At 44.1% G+C, this 21,170-nt stretch overlaps 2 protein-coding genes across 2 annotated transcripts; one reads left to right on the forward strand and one right to left on the reverse strand.

The window, feature by feature from the left end:
* The first annotated feature begins 9,753 nt into the window (after nucleotides 1-9,753).
* On the forward strand, nucleotides 9,754-10,857 carry C1QTNF4 (C1q and TNF related 4). The gene has a single exon (XM_009489461.2). It carries the CDS (start codon nucleotides 9,754-9,756, stop codon nucleotides 10,855-10,857), a length of 1,104 nt encoding a protein of 367 aa, XP_009487736.1.
* Nucleotides 10,858-13,839: 2,982 nt separating this feature from the next.
* Nucleotides 13,840-16,993, reverse strand: FAM180B (family with sequence similarity 180 member B). Its single transcript, XM_009489462.2, has 3 exons — nucleotides 16,927-16,993; nucleotides 14,948-15,027; nucleotides 13,840-14,392 (listed from the first exon to the last, which is right to left on the reverse strand). The coding sequence occupies exons 1-3, from the start codon at nucleotides 16,991-16,993 to the stop codon at nucleotides 13,949-13,951; spliced, it is 591 nt and encodes a 196-aa protein (XP_009487737.1). The 3' UTR covers nucleotides 13,840-13,948.
* Nucleotides 16,994-21,170: the final 4,177 nt, after the last annotated feature.

Raw genomic sequence — 21,170 nt, forward strand, 5'->3', positions numbered from 1 at the left:
AAATGAGAGTTATGCGCCCACTCAAGTGAGAGAGAGGAAGAGAAGGTGTGGCTATGCAGCTAGAGAAGAAAACAGACCAGAAAAGCCTAAAACTTGTTCCTTTTTTTGATTAGGACTTTACATAGCAGTCGCATTAAAATCATATATTGGCTGATACAAAGTGCAGGAGCACAGACTCACAGAAAGGAAACTGATGACATAAAACCATTACAGAGAGGACAATGAACAAACCTTGACAGTACACCACAGGTTCCAATATCTCTTATATCTCCACAATCTCATGTACAACAGTCTTCAACAGGAAGGTATGACACAAAAGTTGTGATTCCTGTAATGTACAGACAGTCAAAATTACTTTCCCATTTAGTGCACCTTCATGGGTGGCAGCTTCCACAGGTTCCTATTAGTTTCTGGACAAATAAACCTACTATAACAGTTGTTTTCATTCTTAATGAGGGGATGAGAGGAGAACATGAAAGGATCACTGCAAGATTTTTCCCAACTGATGGTGCTGTACCTGACAGGTCTGCTGGACGACTGCACACGTGAATGAAAGTGGCAGTATGGAACAGGAAGGAAAGCCAGTACAGCCTGTGTTTAACTGGAACACTTACTCTCATCCTAATGAAATTTCCTTTAATGTCTATAAGTATTTGTTACAACTCAGGACTGAAAGAAAATTGACAAATAGGGCATCAACTCTGAGAACAGCATAGGACCCTCCTCTTCTGGTCTGCATGGTTGGAGGATGAAAATATTCATTCAGCTGCATTGAAGGAAACTGCTGCTTAGATGCATAGAGGAAAGTGTGGTTTAAAAAAATCAAACAATAACTACCTATACTGTAGATACCTACCTATAATAAATACTGTAAATACCTACCTATAGTCTCTGAACTGTTGCTAGACTTTCATTTGTTAACAGAAGGAGTAGGGATTATCCCAAGAGCTAAACTTCCTTTCACTGAAAGGAAGTGGGCTAGAAAAACTGAGCCATGGTATGTAACCATAAAACAGAAAGAATAAAGGGGTTAGAATCTGAGCTGATTCCAGAGTACTGGGTCTAGTGTCATTCTGCTCACCTAGTGTTTCCACTTTGTCACTCACAGCTCAGTTTTCCCTGTTGATTATAAAGCAGAGATGTTTTTAAAAAAGAATATCCCTAAGGATGTGAGCTACACCACCACTTCAGGAAAACCTAAGAACAAGCTTGTGTTCAGTGGGGCTGTCTAAACACCCTTTTCATTCTTTATCAACCCTTTAAAGTCCCTATGCTTTGTTAGTTCTTGGGAAAAACATTAATCTTTTTCCTGCCCAAACTCTTACTAATAGCATAGTAAAAGTAAGAAATCTTATGCTACATTTGCATGTTATTACCCATGTCCCCTATCCTATGTCTTCTAGACTGTAAGCATCTTTTAAAAGCTCTTCTACAGAGTCCAGCAATGTGCAGTTCAGCAGGCTTCTTTGCAGACTACCATAGTTTTGTAAGCCAGTATATATATATATACCATAGTATTGTAAGCAAGATGAGAAGTTTTAAAATAAAATCATCCTTATAACTCTTGTTCATTTCTAAATAATAATTTACCATTTGCCTTTGGAATAGCCTGAATTGTGCTGCTTGTGCTCAGCATTCTTCCTGGTATCTGTGTCTGTCACTCCAGTAGGTCTGTTACTGGGGCAGTCTGCCTGGCAGTGTCCCTGTGCTTCATATGGTTTTACCTCCACAGCCAAAGCAAAAAAAACAGGACTTCTATGAAAAAGTCCTCCTGCTACATGGCTTCTAGCCCAGCCACCTGGTACAATAAAGCTGCCCTCTACTCCATTCTCTGCGGTCTCTGTGCCTTTCGCTCTCTTTAGAGATAGCTTTTCCACTGGCTAGTCTGCCTTTTGGGGCCTTCCTCTCTCTCTGTCTTAACTGAGATCTTTACAGTATATGCTGCCAAAGTGTCAGTTACTTTCTTTTACCTATCAAAATACCTCCTGGTATTCCAGGCCAGACTGTCTCTGTTAATCCTTTATGCCACTGTGATCTGCCTTCTGGTGCAGCAATCCGGTTCCTCCTGGAGAGATGGGATGCTTCAACAAAGCCTTGCTCCACAGGCTCAGCATCTCTTGTGCATACTACAAGAAAGAAATGCACACATAAACCAGGCTAAAAAAGGAAATTAGGTTTGGGGGTGGAAAAGAGATGGTTTAACTTTGTCATTACTGTAACTGTAACTGGATCCATGCAAAAATTCCTACTGTGATTTCAATGGTGGCTTCTCAACAGTTTGTTTAACTGCATGTGCAGAACAATTTTATAGTATTAAACACATTTTATGAATTACAGCTTAAACTCAAATGTTCTAACAATGTTTTCTGTTATTCCACTTCTGATCAGTGTTAGAGTATGTTTCTTTGCTTTACAGTTTTTAGTCTTGTTTATTTGAGGAGCGTGTATGTGGTGGAGAGTTGGATTTGTGTAATTTGTTCATTTAGAAAGGGATGTAAAAAAAAATTACATTTTAAAGCATTAGTTTTTAGAGTAACTCCTTCTCTACTAAAACACCACTTTTTCTATCTAAATGAATATATTTTTGAATATATATGGTAGCCAAAACAGAAGATACAGTGTGTCACCCTGGCACTTCAAATACGTGTAACAAATTTCCTTGAATGCTGTTGTAGGAAGAAAAATCTTAATGTCAGATCTATCATGTTTCTGTTTTGATCAGTGAATATATGTTATCTTTTATATCATCATTTTAGCTTAAACAGAGTTGTTAGGGCTTTAGTTGAAATATAGCAGGTTTAATTAATATTCTGAAGTGCAGGCTAACATTAGAGGTTTATGCCAAAATACAGTCTCTCCATTTCTTTTTCCTGAGCGTGGCTGGAGTTGAGGCACTTCAAAAGAATTTTTGTCTCTCCACAGATCTTTGAGTACACAGAAGCTGGTTTATTTTGTTGAAGGACTCCCCTGACACAAGGAAACACTTAAAATTAAGTACTTTCTGTATTAATGCCATACAGTTCTGTCATTCAGAGTGTGGCTTATAGTTTCCAAAAAGCATCCTGAATGCTTCAGACAATGTTTTGCCTCTCAGAATTGTTTCAGAGTTCAAAAAAACACATTCATCAAAATGAGAGAAAGGCCAAAGCCATAAGTGAATCCCTGATGTTGTCACACAGTACTCTTTATACAGATTTTGCTTTTGAAGATCTGCTACAATTAATTTCTCCTTGATGTTGGAAGAAGTGATGCATTTACATCATTATCTGATGCTCCTAATCTGTATTGGATGACTGGAACAGACAGTATGTGGTATCTGGGGAAAAAAAATCTTGCTAACTATAGTCCAAGAAGGCTGTTCATTACACAGGCTTTCACAGATTCAAATAATTGAAACATTTGCAGCTGTCCTTAGATATTAGAATGAGAGCTAGGAAGAACAGGCTTTGTTCTTGCAGCTTACAGGATTTTAAGAACTTTTACTAACAGTTAATCCAACTGCCCTGCTTCACTTTTGTTTCATATCTCATTCTTCAGTGATCTTCTGGGTAAAACTCCCACTGAAATTAAAGGACTCTTGCATAAGGTAGGACTAGGGAATCTAGCTTATTAATTTTTTGGAATAAAAAGAAAACCCTTGTGAGTTTTACAAGAAGGTCTGGCCTGCAAGTGTAGAAATGGGGTGACCTTTCTATTCTAATATATTTCTATTAGAAAGTCCTTTTCTAAATCCATGGATTTCAGTAGAACAGTAAAGCTAATTGTCTTTCCACAGGTGGATTGATTCTGTTCCTGATTCAGGACAGAAAAATCACCTCCAGCAAGCACAAAGTTATTAAAGTTTCCTGGGTCATGCAAATGGTGAATTCTGTTTCTTTCTTTTCAAAAAAGATTTGCAAGTCTTGTTCTGCTATGTGAGTCACTGCCATTTTAGCCCCTTCTTTTCACGTCATTAATTTAATGTCAGTGCCTTTGAGAACTGTTTAGCTCCATCATGTGTTTTGTGCCTCCTATTCCAAAATTAGTTTCTTGACTTCTTCCCTGTGGGCTGCTGTCCCTGTGGGTACTGCCTGGTGTAAAGGCAGTAGCATACCTTGTTTATCCCTTGGGTCTGCTTAGCTTCATTGCCTACTTCTGTGGTGTTACCACAATGAGGAATGGTAGGGTAGGGGACAAAGGGCCCCGATTCAAATGTAAATGTAATGAGAATAACACAGCTGCTATGTATGACACGTACATGGCCTATGCTGAAGGCCCACTTTTCACCTCTGGCCTGGGTCTTTCACCTCACTCTTCAGTTTTAAAACATATGCCGTAGCATGAACTTAAGGCTGATGCCACAGTGTCCATGGCCAGCCTCACATCCCTGGTGCTCTCTTCCCTGCTGCAAGAAAGCTATCCCAGTAAAAGACTCAGGCACCAGAAGCATTTGCTGGGGGACCAACAGAGCATTTTGGAAGCTTTATCTTTCAGACTTAGTATGCATTAGCATAGTAACATGACAAGTCCAAGAGCTGTCGTAAGTTGCCTCTGTTTATGGTAGCCCTGTAGCTAGCTGAGTCTTCCTAATGACTGGCAAATTATTCTTAGACTTGTTTAGTGTGAGAGGCAGTTATTAGGTACTTTCTAAATTATTTAAAAAAGATAAAGAACCTAAATAGTCCTGAAAGTCATGAGTGGGAGCTGTCAAGGAAACAACTTGCTAATGGAAACACAGAATCATTAACTGCCTTGTTTAAGTGGCTTGCCAGTGAGTTATTGGGAAGAGCTGATAAATAAGGGACTGCAGCAGCAGAGAGTCTTTGCAACTGTAATTGCGTGATCCAACCTTTTTCAAAGTGACCTTATTACACAGAAATTAGCTTTGGGACAGAAACAAGGATAGTGGTCATTTGAAGGAACATAAGGTCAGTTTCACTACAGAGTTTATGAAACTGTTGAGTCTTTTTGTGTTTTTTTGGCCAGCAGTGATGTGCTTGCAGTATATTCGCTGACTCCCAGATACACTGTGCAAGCTCTGGAGCACAGGCCGTGCTTTAGAACCAAGCTGGTTAGTGTGGCTAAAAATGCAAATGCCATATCCTTTCCTGTCATTTCTTGTCTCAAGAGCGTGCAACCATGTCACAGTCATCCTCGTTCTCCATGTGGCCACACCATGGTGATCATTGGAATAACAATGGATGAGTATGAATCAGAAATGTCTAGTAGCCCTTATAAGTTTGCCTTTAGGGCTTTATTTCCTAAGCTAGAAGCTGAAATGAGCCTGCCGTGCTAGATGTAGCACTCTGCACTCTGCAAAAATAATACTGCTGAACCAGAGGCTGAGCTCACAGTGTGACAGTTTGGGATTTAGTTCTTGGTGAGATGTTAGGGCCTATTAGTATTGTTTAAATGGTAGCAATGGCCAAATGCTGTACAGACATGGAAAGAGAGAGTCTTTGCCCTGAGGAGCTCACAAACTAAATGGCCAAGTGAGGAAAAATAAAGACAGCATGGAAGCAGATGCATGGCAATTAGCTATGGCTTGATAGTTCCATTGAAAATGCTTTCTTAAATTAATTTGCTGGATGAAAGATAGTCTGTCTGTCAGACCTGCTGTTAGCTGGTTAGTTCCATGTAAGTGTCATAGCTAGGGTTAGTGGTGAGTTAGTTTTCAAGAGAAGACAGTAGCTATGGGAATCAGTCATAGAATCAGGAATCATGACCCAGGAGGTGTCTAGTCCGACCTCCTGCTGAAAGCAGGGCCAACACTGAATGCAGACCAGGCTACTCACAGTTTAATCCAGTCTGGTCTTGAAAACTTCCAAGGATGGAGATTTCACTGTCTCTCTGGGCAAACTGTTCCATTCTTAATTGCCCTCAGTGCAAAATTATTTTGCTTATATCTGGTGTGAACATTTCCCTTTGGATTTTATGACCATTGTCTGTTATTCTCCCACCATGCACATCAGTGAAGAACCTAGCTCTGTCATCTCACTAACCTCTTCGTAGGTACTGGAAGGCTACTACTAGATCCTCCTCAAAGCTTTCTCTGCTCCAGGCTAAACAAGCCCAGTTCTCTCAGCCCCTCCTCATAGGGCAAGTGCTCCAGACCCCAGCCATCTTGGCTGCCCTCTTCTGGAGTCACTCAGTTGTCAACTAAAGGGGAATAATCACTGCCTGTGGTTACTGGCTACATTCTGTTGATGCACCCCAGTGTGCTGTTAGTCTTCATTACTTGCAGGGCACAGCGCTAACTCAAGTTATTGTTCCCCAGACTCCTAGATCCTTTTCAGCAGCACTGCTCCCCAGACAGTCACCAAACAGGGTTAGTCCATCCCAGGTACAGGAATTTGCACCCATCCTTGCTGAATTTTTTTTCAGTTCATTTCTCCAGCCTGTCTAGGTCCGTCTGAGTAACAGCTGTGCCTTCAAGTTATGGTGGGTGACCCTGGCTGGATGCCAAGTGCCCACCAAAGCTGCTCTATCACTCCCCTACTCAACTGGACAGGGGAGAGAAAGTATAATGAAAAAGCTCATCGGTCAAGATAAGGACAGGGAGAGATCACTCAGTAATTACCATCATGGGCAAAACAGACTTGACTTGGGGAAAATCAGTTTAATTTCTTGCCAATCAAAACTGAGCAGGGTAATGAGAAATAAAACCAAATCTTAAAACACCTTCCTCCCACCCCTCCCTTCTTCCCGGGCTCAACTTCACTCCCGATTTTTCTCTACCTCCTCCCCCTGAGCAGTGCAGGGGGACAGGGAATGGGGGGGGGTGGTTGCGGTCAGTTCATCACATGTCATCTCTGCCGCTCCTTCCTCCTCAGAGGAGGACTCCTCACACTCTTTCCCTGATCCAGCATGGGGTCCCTCCCACGAGAGGCAGTCCTCCATGAACTTCTCCAACATGGGTTCTTCCCATGGGCTACTGTTCTTCACAAACTGCTCCAGTGTGGGTCCCTTCCACAAGGTGCAGTCTTTCAGGAGCAGACTGCTCCAGCATGGGTTCCCCCCGGGGTCACAAGTCCTGCCAGCAAACCTGCTCCAGTGTGGGCTCCTCTCTCTCCACGGGTCCACAGGTCCTGCCAGGAGCCTGCTCCAGCGTGGGCTTCCCACGGGGTCACAGCTTCCTTTGGGCACATCCACCTGCTCTGGCGTGGGGTACTCCATGGGCTGCAGGTGGGTATCTGCTCCACGGTTAACCCCCATGGGCTGGAGGGGCACAGCCTGCCTCACCATGGTCTTCACTATGGGCTGCAGGGGAATCTCTGTTCCAGTGTCTACAGCACCTCCTCCCCCTCCTTCTTCACTGACCTTGGTGTCTGCAGAGTCATTCTTCTCACATATTCCCACTCCTCAACTCCAGCTGCAGTTTGTGTCCCACTGGTTGTTTTTTTTTTCTTTCTTAAATATGTTACCAGAGAGGTGTTACCACTGTCGCTGATTGCCTCAGCCTTGGCCATGGGCGGATCCATCTTGGAGCCAGCTGGCATTGGCTCTGTCGGACACAGGGGAAGAAGCTTCTAGCAGCTTCTCACAGAAGCCACCCCTGTAGCCCCCCCACTACCAAAACTTTGCCAAGCAAACCCAATACACAAGTGTATTGATAAACCCCCTGTTTTGGTGTCATCTGCAACCTTGATGAGTGGGCATTCTGTCTCTTTCTCCAGGTCATTGATAAAAAATATTAAAGAGGACATCTGAAATTAAATACTAAGCACTAGCCCTTGAGCCTGACAACCCAGCCAGTTTTTCACCCATCTAGTAGTCCACTTACTTAGATTGCAACATCACAACTTGGATACAGGAATGCTCTGGGACACTGTAACAAAAAGGTACCTTGCTAAAAGGTAGGTGACATCCACTGGTCTCTTCTCACAAGAAGGCAATCAGTTTGGTTAGACATAATCTACCCTCGATTGATCAACACATGCTAAATGTCATGTCCTTTGCCTAGAAATGTATTCCAAGAAGAATGCTCCATGATTTTCCCAGGGACCAGAGTGAGTGGCTAACTGGCCAACCGGCCTGTAGTTCCTCAGGCTGTCTCACTTGTCCTCTCTGAAGATGGGTGCAACATTTGCCTTTCTCCAGTCACCAGGGACCTCCTTTGATCTCCATGATCTTTCAAAGATGATAGAGAGTGGCCTCAATATGGTAACACGCAGCTCTCTCAACACCCTTCAGTGCATCCCATGGGGTCCCATGGGTGTGTTCAGGAGAAGCAGGCTAAGTCAGGAAAAACATTCTGAATTCAGGGGCATGGAGGAAAATACTGAGACGTTTGTGAGAGAAGTGATCTAATGTAAAATTAGGACATGGATGGATGTTTCTATTTCTCTTTGCTAATATGTCACTTACATGTAATTAAGTGAGAATATAATTCATTTGTGGGTTCATATCTATTAGAGCTGCATTTCAGATTTCAGTTTTATTCTCAAGTGTGAAAGAGCAGGGACTGTAGGTCAAGCTGAATTTCTATTGGTGAGTGATTCTAAGTATCACATCTTGTTAAAACAGGATTTCATTGCCATCTCACAGTCTATGTGGATTCCGTCTGTTTTACTTCTATTACTAGGTCATCCCAATTGATTCAAATATTTACCCCTTTATCCTTTTTAATTCAGGATTTGTCTTCACCCCTTCCCCCAATGAGTAGCATGTTTTGCTCCTGTTCTGCTGGTCTGTGAATTCATTGTTTGCGGGCTGGCAAGGCACCAGTTCTGGGGTGACAGATGGGGCAGACTGAAAACCAGGCAGTTTCCTTCCAGCTTGAATGATATTTTAATAAGCACAGAGAGGTGACAGAGAGAGAAGCTTCTCACTGGAATGACTGGCAGTTTTGTTTTCAGCCTGAAAGCACTAATAGATGATTTTTGGCCTCAGTCCAAAAAAAAAAAAAAAAAAATCACAGAAACTAAAAGCAGAAAATCCCATTAGCTCCTAACTTATCCCTCTTTTTTAAGGGTCAAAGAAGTTTTTTCTCTCTGGTCCATTATCCAGATAGGGAGTTGTTTCCCTGGTTTTGGTATTTCAGTTCTCTCTCAGGGATTCTATACTTTGGGAGACTTGCCTTTTATTTATCTTCTGTTTTCCTTCTTTTTTTCATTTCATTCATTTTCTCCATTGTCTTCCTTCCTTCCCCAAACAACCCTTCTTCTTCTAGTTTCTTTACACTCTTCACAGATTCATGGTGAATCCTGTCTGAATAACGGGGTCTACCATCTTCCTTGGCTTCCAGCTTCCACATCCTGTGAAACAGCTAGTGCAGTGCTAGGCAATGGCATCTGCATGGGAATCTCTAGAGCATATGTCCTCTTCTCCCTGCCCTTCAGCTGTATCTCAGTTGTATAATACAGGGTCTGTGTAGGGCTTTGTTTCATCCTTGGTCTTATGAATAAAAGCACTACAAAGGGGAGCTCTGGCAAAGCCCCAGCAAGCTGTGAGATCCCCCTGCAGCGTGAGCAACACAGTGCTTTGCAGACAAACTGTAGAACAGCCAGGCTTTTAAAAGAGAAGATTCTTTTTCTTCATATGAGTACAGGCAAAAAAGATCCAGGTCTTGCTAGGAAAATATCCAAATGGTGCTGGGATCTGAGTTATGGTCCTGTATCAGAGAATGCACTGGAAACTTCTCAATATTTGGACATAGACCTTCATGTCTATTTAGCAAGATTCAGGTCTGGGTTTCAACTGGAATATGAGCTGGAAATTAATGGGATTCCTGCTAAAATATGCTGCTTCTTCTTCTTCTTGCTTTCAGATACAATGATGACACTGAAGGTTCAGATCCTGTTTGGCTTCCTTTGCTGCACAATTTTTCTGCCTACAGATGGCTTCCCAGCAGACACCAGTACTGAATTTCGCTCTGCTTTCTCTGTGGCCAGAACCAGCAGCATGGAAGGGAGCTCTGAGATGGTCATTACCTTTGATAAAGTGTATGTGAACATTGGCAATGACTTTGATCCCAAGACTGGATTGTTCCGCTGTCGGATCCCTGGAGCCTACTACTTCTCCTTCACTGTTGGGAAATACCCAAAGAAAAACTTGTCTGTCATGCTGATGAGAAACAAGAATGAGGTGCAAGTGATTGTGTATGATGAGCATCACCGCAAGGAACGGAAGGTAGCCAGCCAGAGTGCCATGCTGCAGCTTGACTATGGTGACACAGTTTGGCTGCGCTTACATGGAGACCCCAAGTATGCTCTTTACAGCAATGTAGGCCCCTATACAACTTTCAATGGCTATCTAATCTATCCAGACACTTCTGCCTTCTTCCAGAATGCTCTTAGCTCTCAAGAGCTGGGGCCACACCATCACACTATTCAGCAATTTCCCGGAGAGCAGAATGAAGCTTCACAGCAACACGTGTTACCTGATCAACCAAACAGAGAACAAGACCCTCGCTCTGCATTTTCTGTTGCCCGCTCACAAAGTCTCCTGGGGACAGATGACAAGCAAACCCAGCATGAGCCAATCACATTTGACACAGAGTTTGTGAACATTGGAAAAGATTTCAATTCCTCCACTGGCATCTTCTCATGCCGTATACCTGGTGCATACTATTTCTCCTTCACCATTGGCAAAATGCCCTTTAAGACTATGTCAGTGAAACTTATGAAGAACCACAATGAGGTGCAGGCCATGATCTATGATGACAACCACTCCAAGAGGCGAGAGATGCAGAGCCAGAGTATCATGCTGCCTCTGCAATATGGGGACACTGTTTGGCTCTACAGCCATCAGCATGATGGCTATGGTGCCTACAGCAACCATGGCAAGTACATCACCTTCACGGGCTTCCTGATCTATTCAGATGCTCAGCCAAAGTGGCTTCCAGGTGCCAGCTCACCCCAAGGGTCAAATAATTAAATGCAGATGTGAAAGGAGCATAAGAAAAGCCAAGGTGCCATGAACTTGGGTATAGCTCCTCTTCCGATATCATCTACTTTGAGCATGCTATCATGTGTCCAGTGCTTTCCTTACGCTGCACGCTTTTGCCCTGTCCGCAGGGCCACTGCTGTGTCTGCCATTCATCCATAGAAAGGTCTTTACAGGTTGTATGTGTGTGTCCTGTGTTGGTGTTTGATTCAAGCATAAAGCATGAGGTAGTTTTGGGGCAGGGGTGGGGCAGTGTAGTGAGATGCTGAGGATCAGAGAACCACTGCAGTAACATTACTGCAGATCCCCAGCATCCAGAAAGCAAAAGATGTGGTGACTTTCCTTGCGTGTCTGGGGAGGGAATAAATGTAATGAAAATGAATGTAATAAAAATACAAAAGATGCAAAATTTTCTCACATTGGATTTGTTGTTACTTGGGAGACTTGTGTGTTTGTCACTGCCTGAGGTACCAGCTCAGGAGAGAAAGAAGCGTGGTGATTGCATGAGCTGCAGTATGTGTTACTGAGCCAGTCTGTCTGTGTATACGCTTTTTTATCATTCATGTGTGTGAAATGTTGGTACCTCTTGTGATTTTATTGCAAGTTTCACAATATTTGGTGCTTTTCTTAACCTGAAGTTGCTGAAGTCAAGAAGCTGTGTTTTGAGAATCTCAGCTTCCATTTAATGAAAATAATACATTTAGAAACAAACAAAAAAGTAGGCTTCTAGCCCTTGTAGTAAAGGATGAGGGCTTAAATTTATGAATGGACCATCCTCTGAAAGCTCAGAAGCAAGGTAAGTAAGAAGAATAAAAAATGTTTTCTTAAATCTTTTAATATTTGGGTCAGGAGCAGGCTCATAATGTGTAAGTGTGAGTAGTACCATGCCATGCAGTGGAAGTGTTAACTGCAGGGACACTAGATTCGCCAGAAATTAGTTCCTTGAATACAGGGGTATGGCTAACCTACCATATGCTGTATCGGTAACCTGGTGCAAATGGGATCAAAGGTACCATTAAGTGATATTTTCAGCATCTGTATTCCAGTGGTTTCTTACACACTCTTCCGCCGAGCCGCAGTACTGCTGTAGAGAGACTGGTGTGGCTGTAGAGAGCACTGGTGTGCTCCTGCAGGGCAGTCAGGACTGACGGCAGGATCCACTGGGGTAGTAAGAAACCAGGAGGCTGGAGGCTTCATCCTAGTGCGATTGGTGCTGTTTCAGTTGAGCTAAATTCTGGTTTGTCTCCCAAACTACATAAACTGCAAATGTGCATCATCCTGAGCATGCACGAAACTTTGTGACATTGCTTGAGTTTAATTTGTAGTGACATTGCTTGAGTTTAATTTGTAATCTGCTCAATAGATACCAATGCTCTTAAACTGATCCTAACAAAATCCTGGGTTCAAAACAGTGCATTTGCGTGCGAGTCACCAAGCCAATCCCCTCAACCTTTATCCAGACATTGATATAGCTCAGACCATGTATTCTCCAGCGAGACAATACTTTTATGCACTAGTGCCATCCCAGCTCAGCCTTTTGATGATGTTCTCTGCTCAAACTGAACTTGTCTGCAGCCACTCCCTGCCTCCGTCACTCCGTACATATCCTAGACATTAAAGACTGAGGGCATATGTGAGAAAAGGATGAAGGGTAGAGATTGGAGGTATATAAAAAACTAGCATAAAAACAGGAGAACATTAGGTGGGACACTGGTTTACTAGAAGTTATACTTCAAATAAAATGCTAATCTTAATTCCTACATCCTTTGGGGGGGGGCGGGGGGGGAGAAACAAGCAACAAACAACCTGCATTACGAACTGTGTAAATCTATCTTCTCCTGCAATAGCCCTAACCTGACCTCAAAAACCATTCTCTGTGGCATCTTGCTTCCAGGCATCTTATTCCTGCCTCACCATTTCTCCTTTCCATCTGTTGGGCAACAGCGGCTTGGAAAAAAATTAACTAGGTCAAAAGCTAGCAGTTCCCACTTTGAATGTCACACATGCCTCCTTTGTTGAGCATGGAAAATGAAGAGTGTATGGACAGAAAGGGAATTATGGATCCCATCATCTAAGCACATGCAATGAATGTCCAAATTAATGTACCTATAATGGCAGCAGGAAACCCAGTAGAAACAAAAACAAAAAAAAAAAAAATCAAAACCCTCCCAAGTAGATAATTACATTTATTTTATTCCACATTGCAATGTGTAAGATGGAGAAAAGTTAAAGATCTCTTTCTATAAAGTAATTGTATTTCTGATTTTGAGGATAGAGATTGTGTATTTATTATGTTTTTCTTGTAAAGTGCCATAGCTGTACAAAAAAAACTTCATAGAAGAGTAAAATCTGCTGAAGAAATAACTAGGTCATGATCCTAAGGAATTTAAATGAGATTTAAGGAAGCGTATTCCAAACTGATAACTGACACAAAGCAATGTACATGTGTAAATATGAAATGCAAATACTGGAAAGCCTTATGGAAAACATACATTTTCAGGTTGCTTTTTAAAGAAAAATGAATACATGAGATGGGAAATTACACATAAAATGTGATGCCACATGAGCAGAAAGCTGAAATTAAATATGTGACCTATATCATGGAACACAATGGCATCTGCTTAGCTGGTTACTGGAGAGGAGAAAAGATACTGTGTTTGGCTGAAACCACAGGGGGAATATAAGGAGGCTGAACTGAATTATCTGAAATTAATTCAGCTAGGACACCAGCGTAACATCCTGGAAAAAAACTGCCAGGGCATCTCCCTAGCAAGCATCAGTGATCAAGATAGATAACACATCTAAACAGCACTGCCCCCTTCAGCACAGCCCACTTAGAAAACAAACAGAAAAAAAAAAAAGAAAACAGGAAAGGGTGAAATGCATTTTCTAGTTTTGTCCTATTTAATTTAGAAATAAAAGCTGGTGTATAAAACCTTAGAGGGTTGCCAACACAACGCAGGAAGCGGAACAAAAAGGTGTGGTGTATTTTTACAAAGTCCTGAATAATGTGGAAAGCCTTCAAAATAACCAAGGATGCAGCTGAAGTCAGGTGTGTCTTTTCCTACCATAGTTTCCCTTATTAAGCGTCTCTCTTGTTCCTGGCCAGGTTAGAATGATAGAAATGTTTCAGGGATGCTAAATGTGAAGGCTTCTCCTTCCAGGGCCAGGAAGCCAGGAGGAGGGTGGTATTTGCAGGGCAAAGCCCCTTGCACAGATCACGAAACATTTCATCAACCAGCTGAGAGAAAAAACTAATCCAGAGGTTTTTTTCCAGACCCTGTATGGAGCGAACCTGATAGGCACAGTAAACACTGGTGAAAAGGAGACGGTCAAACTCTGTTAGAGGCAAAGGTGTATTGGTCAGTGAATAATATCTCAGTTGCTGCTTGATCTCTGTCGGTGTTTTGGGAACTTCATGTGCTAAAATCTGCATGAACCGCCGTGCTGGGCGCAGGGAGGCCAGCTCTTCATCCCGCAGCCGGATTGTCATGTTGGCCTGAATATCCAGCCCTCCCCAGAGCATCTGGAAGAGAAGAGCAGCATGCGCACGCGAAGCCCAGCACAAACCCTCTGCCAGTTATAAGCGAGCTGTAAAGCCACCTGAACGCTGCCAGATCTCAGGCCGGAGCGAGAGGCAGCTGCTCCCTGACTCGCTGCCCACGGCCCGCCTAGTCCCACTCCATGTCCTTCTCCGCCAGCCCCCACACCCCTTTTCTGACCGGCCCCACGCCTCGGTTTCCCCATGGGACCCATCCAGATCTCGCCTCCTGCCCTGCCTCTCCTGCTGCAGTCCCACCCGCAGCAGCTCCCTGGCATGGCCACCTTAGGTGGGGAGAGTCCCTTGTCACACCCCAGAGCTGGGAGGTTCTGTGGAGGGGCTCAGAGCCCCCTTCGGCTGCACCCCATGATGGAAGGGAGCACAAATGCAATTAGGGCATCACTGAGGTGGTTTTCCAGGCACTCCCGAAAACCAACAGGGATGAGAACAAGCAGAACATGTGAGTTTTTACGTGCAGGCAGGTGGGAGCTGTGGGCACTAACAGTGCCTCGGCCCACGGGCCCCCAATGCCCAGGAGACCTCTAACATGACGTTGGCGTCCTCTGGGCCGCGACGGGGTGTGTTGGTGCTGGCACCATCCCTGCTGTGAGCGTGTTCATCTGGAAGACATCAGGGAGAGTTTGGTAGCACAAGACCACGGCCCTTCCTGTTTATTTTTGTCATTTGGTTGTTAATAATGTCTTCAATATTTCTGAGCTGCCACTCATCGTTTGCCAAACATGACAGATGTTGACCACGGGATTTTGATGAGCAAAACAAGCTTTTTAAGAGAAGCAGAAGTGGTTAAGAGAGACAAGTGTAAGTTTTGGATATGACAGCCCTTAATCCTGCCAACAGAGCTAAAGCACACGGCAGCAAAGGCACTTGCTTTGACAGGCAGCACGGAAGCCCCTCACACCAAGTATGGGTGGGTTGTGAACTGCTAGGTTTTGGTTGTTTGCCAGTTTTTGCTGGAGAAAGTAATGCTGCCCAACAGAAGGAGGGTGCTGGGAGGCTCCTTGACCTGCTGCTGGAAACATAACCTGATGCTTATCCTGGTTTTATACTTCTTCCCTGGGCATCTGCCGCTGGTGGGGGCAGAGTGTGAGGGTAAAAGAAACCCAGTCAGATCCATTCTTATGTCCAGCTAATTCCTTGCTGGGCCACCCAACATCATTTAAACTGGGAAAAATGGATATGAGGCCAGAGGAATGGGAGTTTATTAGTATGAGTCACATTAATCCCTAGAATTCTTCAATTTTCATTTAGTAATACTTCTAGTCCTTTAACTTTCTGCATTTATTTTGCCTTTATTATTTATTTCTTTGTGAAAAAGGAGGCACAAGTTAGCCTCGGTCCAGGACTGTGAGAGGGAGGCTGCATCCCCTCCCTTCTCTGTGTTGATCAGCATAGTCGTGTAGCTGAGACCCTCTTCTACTTCTTACAGACTCATCCTTCAGGTCAAGAAACATGAAATGGAAAAAAGCTCGTATAAAACAGTAAGCTCTCTGACACATTTTTAAATTTATTTTTATATGGATGAAAGCTTTTTTACATAAAAAGGGAGACTTTATGTTGAGTACTCCAGAGTTAAGGTCAGCAGGTGCTTATAAAAAGTAGAAAAATGTTTTAATACTGTATGTGTGTGATGACTACTGCCAAACCCCGCTTCCAACTTTTCATTCTTGATTAAAGCTTTTCAAGGAGATGTACAAGCTGCCTGAAAAAGTGCACTGCCACCCCCACCCCCCCCGGCTACTGAGGACTGAGGTTTGTTTCTCTGCACAGCTGCAGGCTCCCTGATCCAAGCCAGCTGTGGCTTTGGAATGTGAGCACAGATGTAGCTGCTCTTTCCTACTCCTCCATATATGTGCCAGCAAGGCTTTTAGCTCAGGTAAAGATACTACATCATCTTAAAATTTCTTTGCTGGGCTTCTCTCTGCTAACCGATCAGCTAGGTTCCCAGATCCCTCTACTGAGAGATATCTGATTGGCTGCAAAGTCAGTGAATTTGTTGAATAGCCACCAAATTGCTCTTATTAGTAACTGTCTCATAAATATATGCAGTGTTAGATTTTCAAGTAGAGTAAAACAAAAATTAAACAAAGCATGACAAATAATGTATTGAAACAATAACATAAATATCCTCTGGAGATGGGAAAATGGTCCCTTACTTCCTTTATCATTTGACACGTTTTTTTTCCCCAAAAAAAGCGTCTAGAAAATCCACAAACATTATTGCAGGAGCAGACTTTTTCAGCAAAGACCCCAGAAAACCCTTCCCCCTGCCACCAAAAGTAGCAGCAGGTCTTCAACCTGCAAGCAGGTACAAGTGCCTCCCCCACTGAACAAACCCAGCTGGGACTCCAGCTACCGTGCCCTCTCCTGTGTCAGCACAGCTAGCTGAAGGCTGAAGCGCTTGACCATAGCTGAAGAAGGAGGCAAAGCATCGTGCCACTGGCATTGTAGGAACATTTACCAAGCCAAAAAGCCGCATCGCTAACAGGTGCAATTCCTACCTGTCAGCCTCTGGGATCCAGCAAACACGCACAGGATCAGCCAGGCGTTGAACTGCGCCTGGGCCATAGCAGCCCTGCCTGGTGCGGCTGCCACCCCCTCCGCGGACAGTGCCGGGCGCGAAGTGAGAGCGATTTGCTGTGGTGTCTTCCCCTGCTGCTTCTGGTCCCAGCAGCCTCTGTTGGAACCGACCCATCTTTCTGTGTTTCTAGTTGAAGTCCTGGGAAGGGCTTGCAGTTCAACTTGCTGACCCCGAAGGATATTTTCCATCATGTTTTGGAAACTTGGAAGACTTTGTTGTGAAGTTTTTGGCAGAATTGTTTGAGCTTCTTTTCCAAAGACTGCAATTTATTATAGGAAGCTATTAGTTGCAAGAAATTTCACCACATGATTGCCTCTGGACAAGGGAGGACCTCCTGGCCCCTTCAGCCTCCATCAGCACCTCTGTCACATCTCTGTGACACTTCTGCTCAGCTCCTTGGCTTCATGTTCAGTTTTCCTTTTTCCTGAGTTTGAAAATCTGCAAACAATCCTGAAGCATCACAAACAGATAAGGCCAGCAGTCTGTGCAGATTCATGGAAGGGCAGTAGCAGCCAAAATATACAAGCAGGCAGAAGAAAGGTCACTTGTTCCATTCTCCCGGAGGAAGAACTCAGTATACTGACCTAGCAAACAGCAAGAATCAGAGCCTGCCAAGCTTTAGCACCTCATGGTCCTCTCCTGTGACAGGACTTCTGGGTTACAATGAGCATGGTCTGTCTTAGATGTTGTGAATTACATAGATGAAACTTCTTCTGATTCCCTTCACAGCAGATATCTGTTCTCTACACATCTTTGCACTTTTATTACTGTCCAATCCCCAGTCAAGCTGTTCTGTATTTCTACTCTGTATGGCACAGTATTGTCCTGGGTTCTCCAAAAGGTTCTTGGATGCCAGGGTTATACAAATAAGTAATAATATTTATAAAGAAGTAATAATACCATCTCCCTCAGGTTAAAGGTGTTCTTTGGGGAAAGAAGTCTGCCTGGAAAAGAGAGGAGGTAGAGCTGAAATGCGTATCTTTCTCAGCAAGTTACAGGGTGTTAGTTTGTAATGACTGCTATCACCAGATAGTTTACTGACAGTAGGGATGATGTTCCAGTTAGTAAGTTATCAGTGTGCAAAGTAGCAAGTCTTCTGAAACTTCCATGATCTATAGTTGTACCTGTCAATATGTGGACTCTCACCAGCTATGAAGAACAGCAGCACAAAATGGAAGAGGCCCACAGATTTATCAAGGGAGGAGGGGCCCTCAATATCCAGAGCCATTTGAATCAAAACAAGACCTGTGTTTCTGTCATAGCCTTGGCTACCTTCAAGTCAGACTATGCTTCTTTCAGTTTTCATTACTTTCTGCTGCTTACTCTTTAGTTGCACCCCTTTCTTCTGGGATGCGATATCTTTTATTAAACTGTGAATAATATGCTACTCAAGAGGCAGACTCCAATGACCCATCTGTGCAGTGAGATTGATGTGCCTTCTATTTTGTGCCAGAGTCCCTTACAACCCACAGTGTACACATGACTTTGTCTAGAAGTCACTACACAAAAAAGCCCTGCAGCTCATGGGCCATGAAAGAACCTCCCTTTATCACGCAGCATGTGACACAAGGAGGAGTCCAGGATTTTGGCCAACATCTGCAAAGGCCATATATGATTTTTGTCAACAGCAAAATTTCCTAGGAACAGCTTGCAGCTGAAGTGCCTAGAGGAGGATACACATGGTGGGAGGGAGAAGAGAGGACGCTCAGAGGCTGTGCTTATGTGACTGATACAGTGGCAGGCGGGGGACAAGCATCAGTGGTAGATGCTGCCTTCACCTGAGCGGGGATTTTGTAGAATTACTATCCCGCACAGAAAGGCAATTGCAGAGTGATAAACATATGCCTTATTTTTTTGTAAAGCAGCGGTAGTTATATGGTGCACAGAAACAAGCCTGAGTTCTGATAGCTGCACATAGTCCCAGCATGTGCGATTGCAATGTTAGGCGGTGCACCTGTTCCTCCCAAGGGATCTTGTCCTTGCCAGGTATTCACAGCTGAGTGTGCACAACCCTGCCCCTCCACACTCCCCCTGGTCATACCGTCTGTTGTAGGAGCAGTTTCAAAACGTCACATCAAGCCAGGTTTCTGCAGGGGCACCTTGACTGGTTTCATGATTTCCACTATGACCTCCTGAAGCAAAAAGATGGGAAAGGGGAACGAGATATGAGGGATCAAAAACTGCAGGAGCTGGTTGGACACTGATGCAAAATTTGTTCCAGGTGGCTGAAGCTTTGCCTGTCACAGGGGAGCTGGGGCAATGGAGTGAGAAACTATTAAGGAAAGAGAGCAGTGAGGTGGCAGCCACCCTAACCTCAGTTTTCCACGATCACAAGTGGCCACATCTGCTGGGAAGAATTCATCTGGTTCTTACATTACAGACTCCTGCAGGCCCTAAATCCTTGTGTCTGCTTCTTGGCTTATTTAGCGCCTCCATCCACCATTACATTGTTTGTACAGACCTTTTATTTTGTTACCTTGTTTGGATCTTTGATTTCTCAATTATAAACACATACATAGCAGTGTTTATACAGCTGAAGCTACCCAGCCTCTCAGCTGAAGCTACCCGTCCTCTCAACAATGGTAGATTTCTGCTGCTTCCTTGTCCCATTGCAGATTACATCTGTATGCTGGGACAGGCATCCTGTCACAGGGACCCACGCAGGCTGTGCTTAGAGACACATGTGGTCCAGGGCAGTGGCAGAAGGCACAACATGTGGTTAACAGCACCAGAAAAGCCTCTTTGGAAGGGAGGTTTCTTTGAGATGGGACTGTGGGGAGACAGGCAGACTCTTCCCTTTTCCTCCATGAAAGGGAAATTCTGCTTATAGAATGGGAGAAACCTCTTGCTTTGAACATCTTGCCCAGAACATGGGGAGACCTCAGTCCCCAGCGTGGGCCTGTCTGGCAGGTGCTCGGGGGAGGAAGATGAGGCTAAGGAAAGAGGGGAAGGAAGAAGGAGATAAATGGAGGAGAGTCTGCTCACCCATCTGTAGGGAGAAATGCCAGGGTTCTGGAAAACACCAGCAAAACCTACTCAGCTGGGGAAGCTCAACATGGTGACTGTGAGTCATCACCTAAAGTCTGTTTGTCCCTGCAGTACCAGAAAATTTCTCTTCTGAATAGTGTGTAAGTCAGTTACATCTGACTTACATCTCATCCAACATCCTCCTACAGTTGGGAAGTCCAACCCAGGCAAAAAAGCTTCATGGAGGCTGATAGCGTGGACCAGGCAGGGACAGAGGATTTGGAAGACAGCTGTGTGCTTGACCAAGCTGACCACAACCTTCCCCAGCATGAAGTGCGTGCCCACCAGCCGCAAGGAACAGAGCGAGCAGGCTCCATGGGCAAGGATGGCCCCTGAGGCTCAGGAGCAGTGGAGGAGGTAGTGTGTCAACATTGGCAGTGCTTTGTGAGGCTGTGTAACCTCTTGTGCCCTGGGATAATGCATCTGGGTGAGTGAATTGCACTCTTCATGAGCTCCCAGGCTTCTCTTAACGAGAAGAGATTTGGGTCCATTAGCAACTATTCCACATACCAAAGACCTGCTGGAGCCAATGCTTGTCCCCACAGGGCTGACTACTTTGACTCCAGTACACAGAGTCTTCAGCAAACCTTGCCTTTTGTCTAACTTGACAGGGCATTGTGTCTTAAGTTTCTTGATGTTACATCAATCAAATTCTTCCTCTGCACAAACATTATGTTTAAAGGGCAGTTTTCCTTCTGTTCCTGCTACCATCAGTCTTCTGACTTAACGTACTGGGAAATACGTATTTTTTATGATACACAGACCGTGAGTCTTGGCACGGTCTCAAGCAACCTGGGATGGGGGAGGGAGAACGGGGTGGGGAAATTAGCTTTATAAAGAATTTTCACAGTAACAGAAGTGGCGCCAGGAACTTTTCTGTCTTGTGCAATAGGCATCGGCATGCAAAAAGAGCCACTGCAACAGAAAACAGAACCAGCTGTGGAACACGTTGTAGGATGGACTAAAAGTACATTTCCTATTTAATCAGCTCAATTGATGGCAGATTCAAGTGGAGCTAAGAATTGTATAAAACCCCAAACTTCTGCTGATTTGTGTTCCCTTCGCTTTCTTCTTTCCCATAAGATCTGTAAGTTTTAAGGTGAGTGGCAAATGCTATTCATTTTAACTAAAAAACAC

Source organism: Pelecanus crispus, chromosome 6 (genome assembly GCF_030463565.1).
Source record: "Pelecanus crispus isolate bPelCri1 chromosome 6, bPelCri1.pri, whole genome shotgun sequence".
NCBI lineage: Eukaryota > Metazoa > Chordata > Aves > Pelecaniformes > Pelecanidae > Pelecanus > Pelecanus crispus.

Excerpts from the sequence above, each read along its gene's own strand:
- FAM180B (XM_009489462.2), bottom strand. The coding sequence starts at position 16,993 with ATGGCCCAGGCGCAGTTCAACGCCTGGCTGATCCTGTGCGTGTTTGCT. Across the intron at positions 15,028-16,926 it reads TGGATCCCAGAGGCTGACAG|ATGAACACGCTCACAGCAGG; the intron begins GTAGGAATTGCA and ends GATGTCTTCCAG. Across the intron at positions 14,393-14,947 it reads ACGCCAACGTCATGTTAGAG|ATGCTCTGGGGAGGGCTGGA; the intron begins GTCTCCTGGGCA and ends CTTCTCTTCCAG.
- C1QTNF4 (XM_009489461.2), top strand. The coding sequence starts at position 9,754 with ATGATGACACTGAAGGTTCAGATCCTGTTTGGCTTCCTTTGCTGCACA.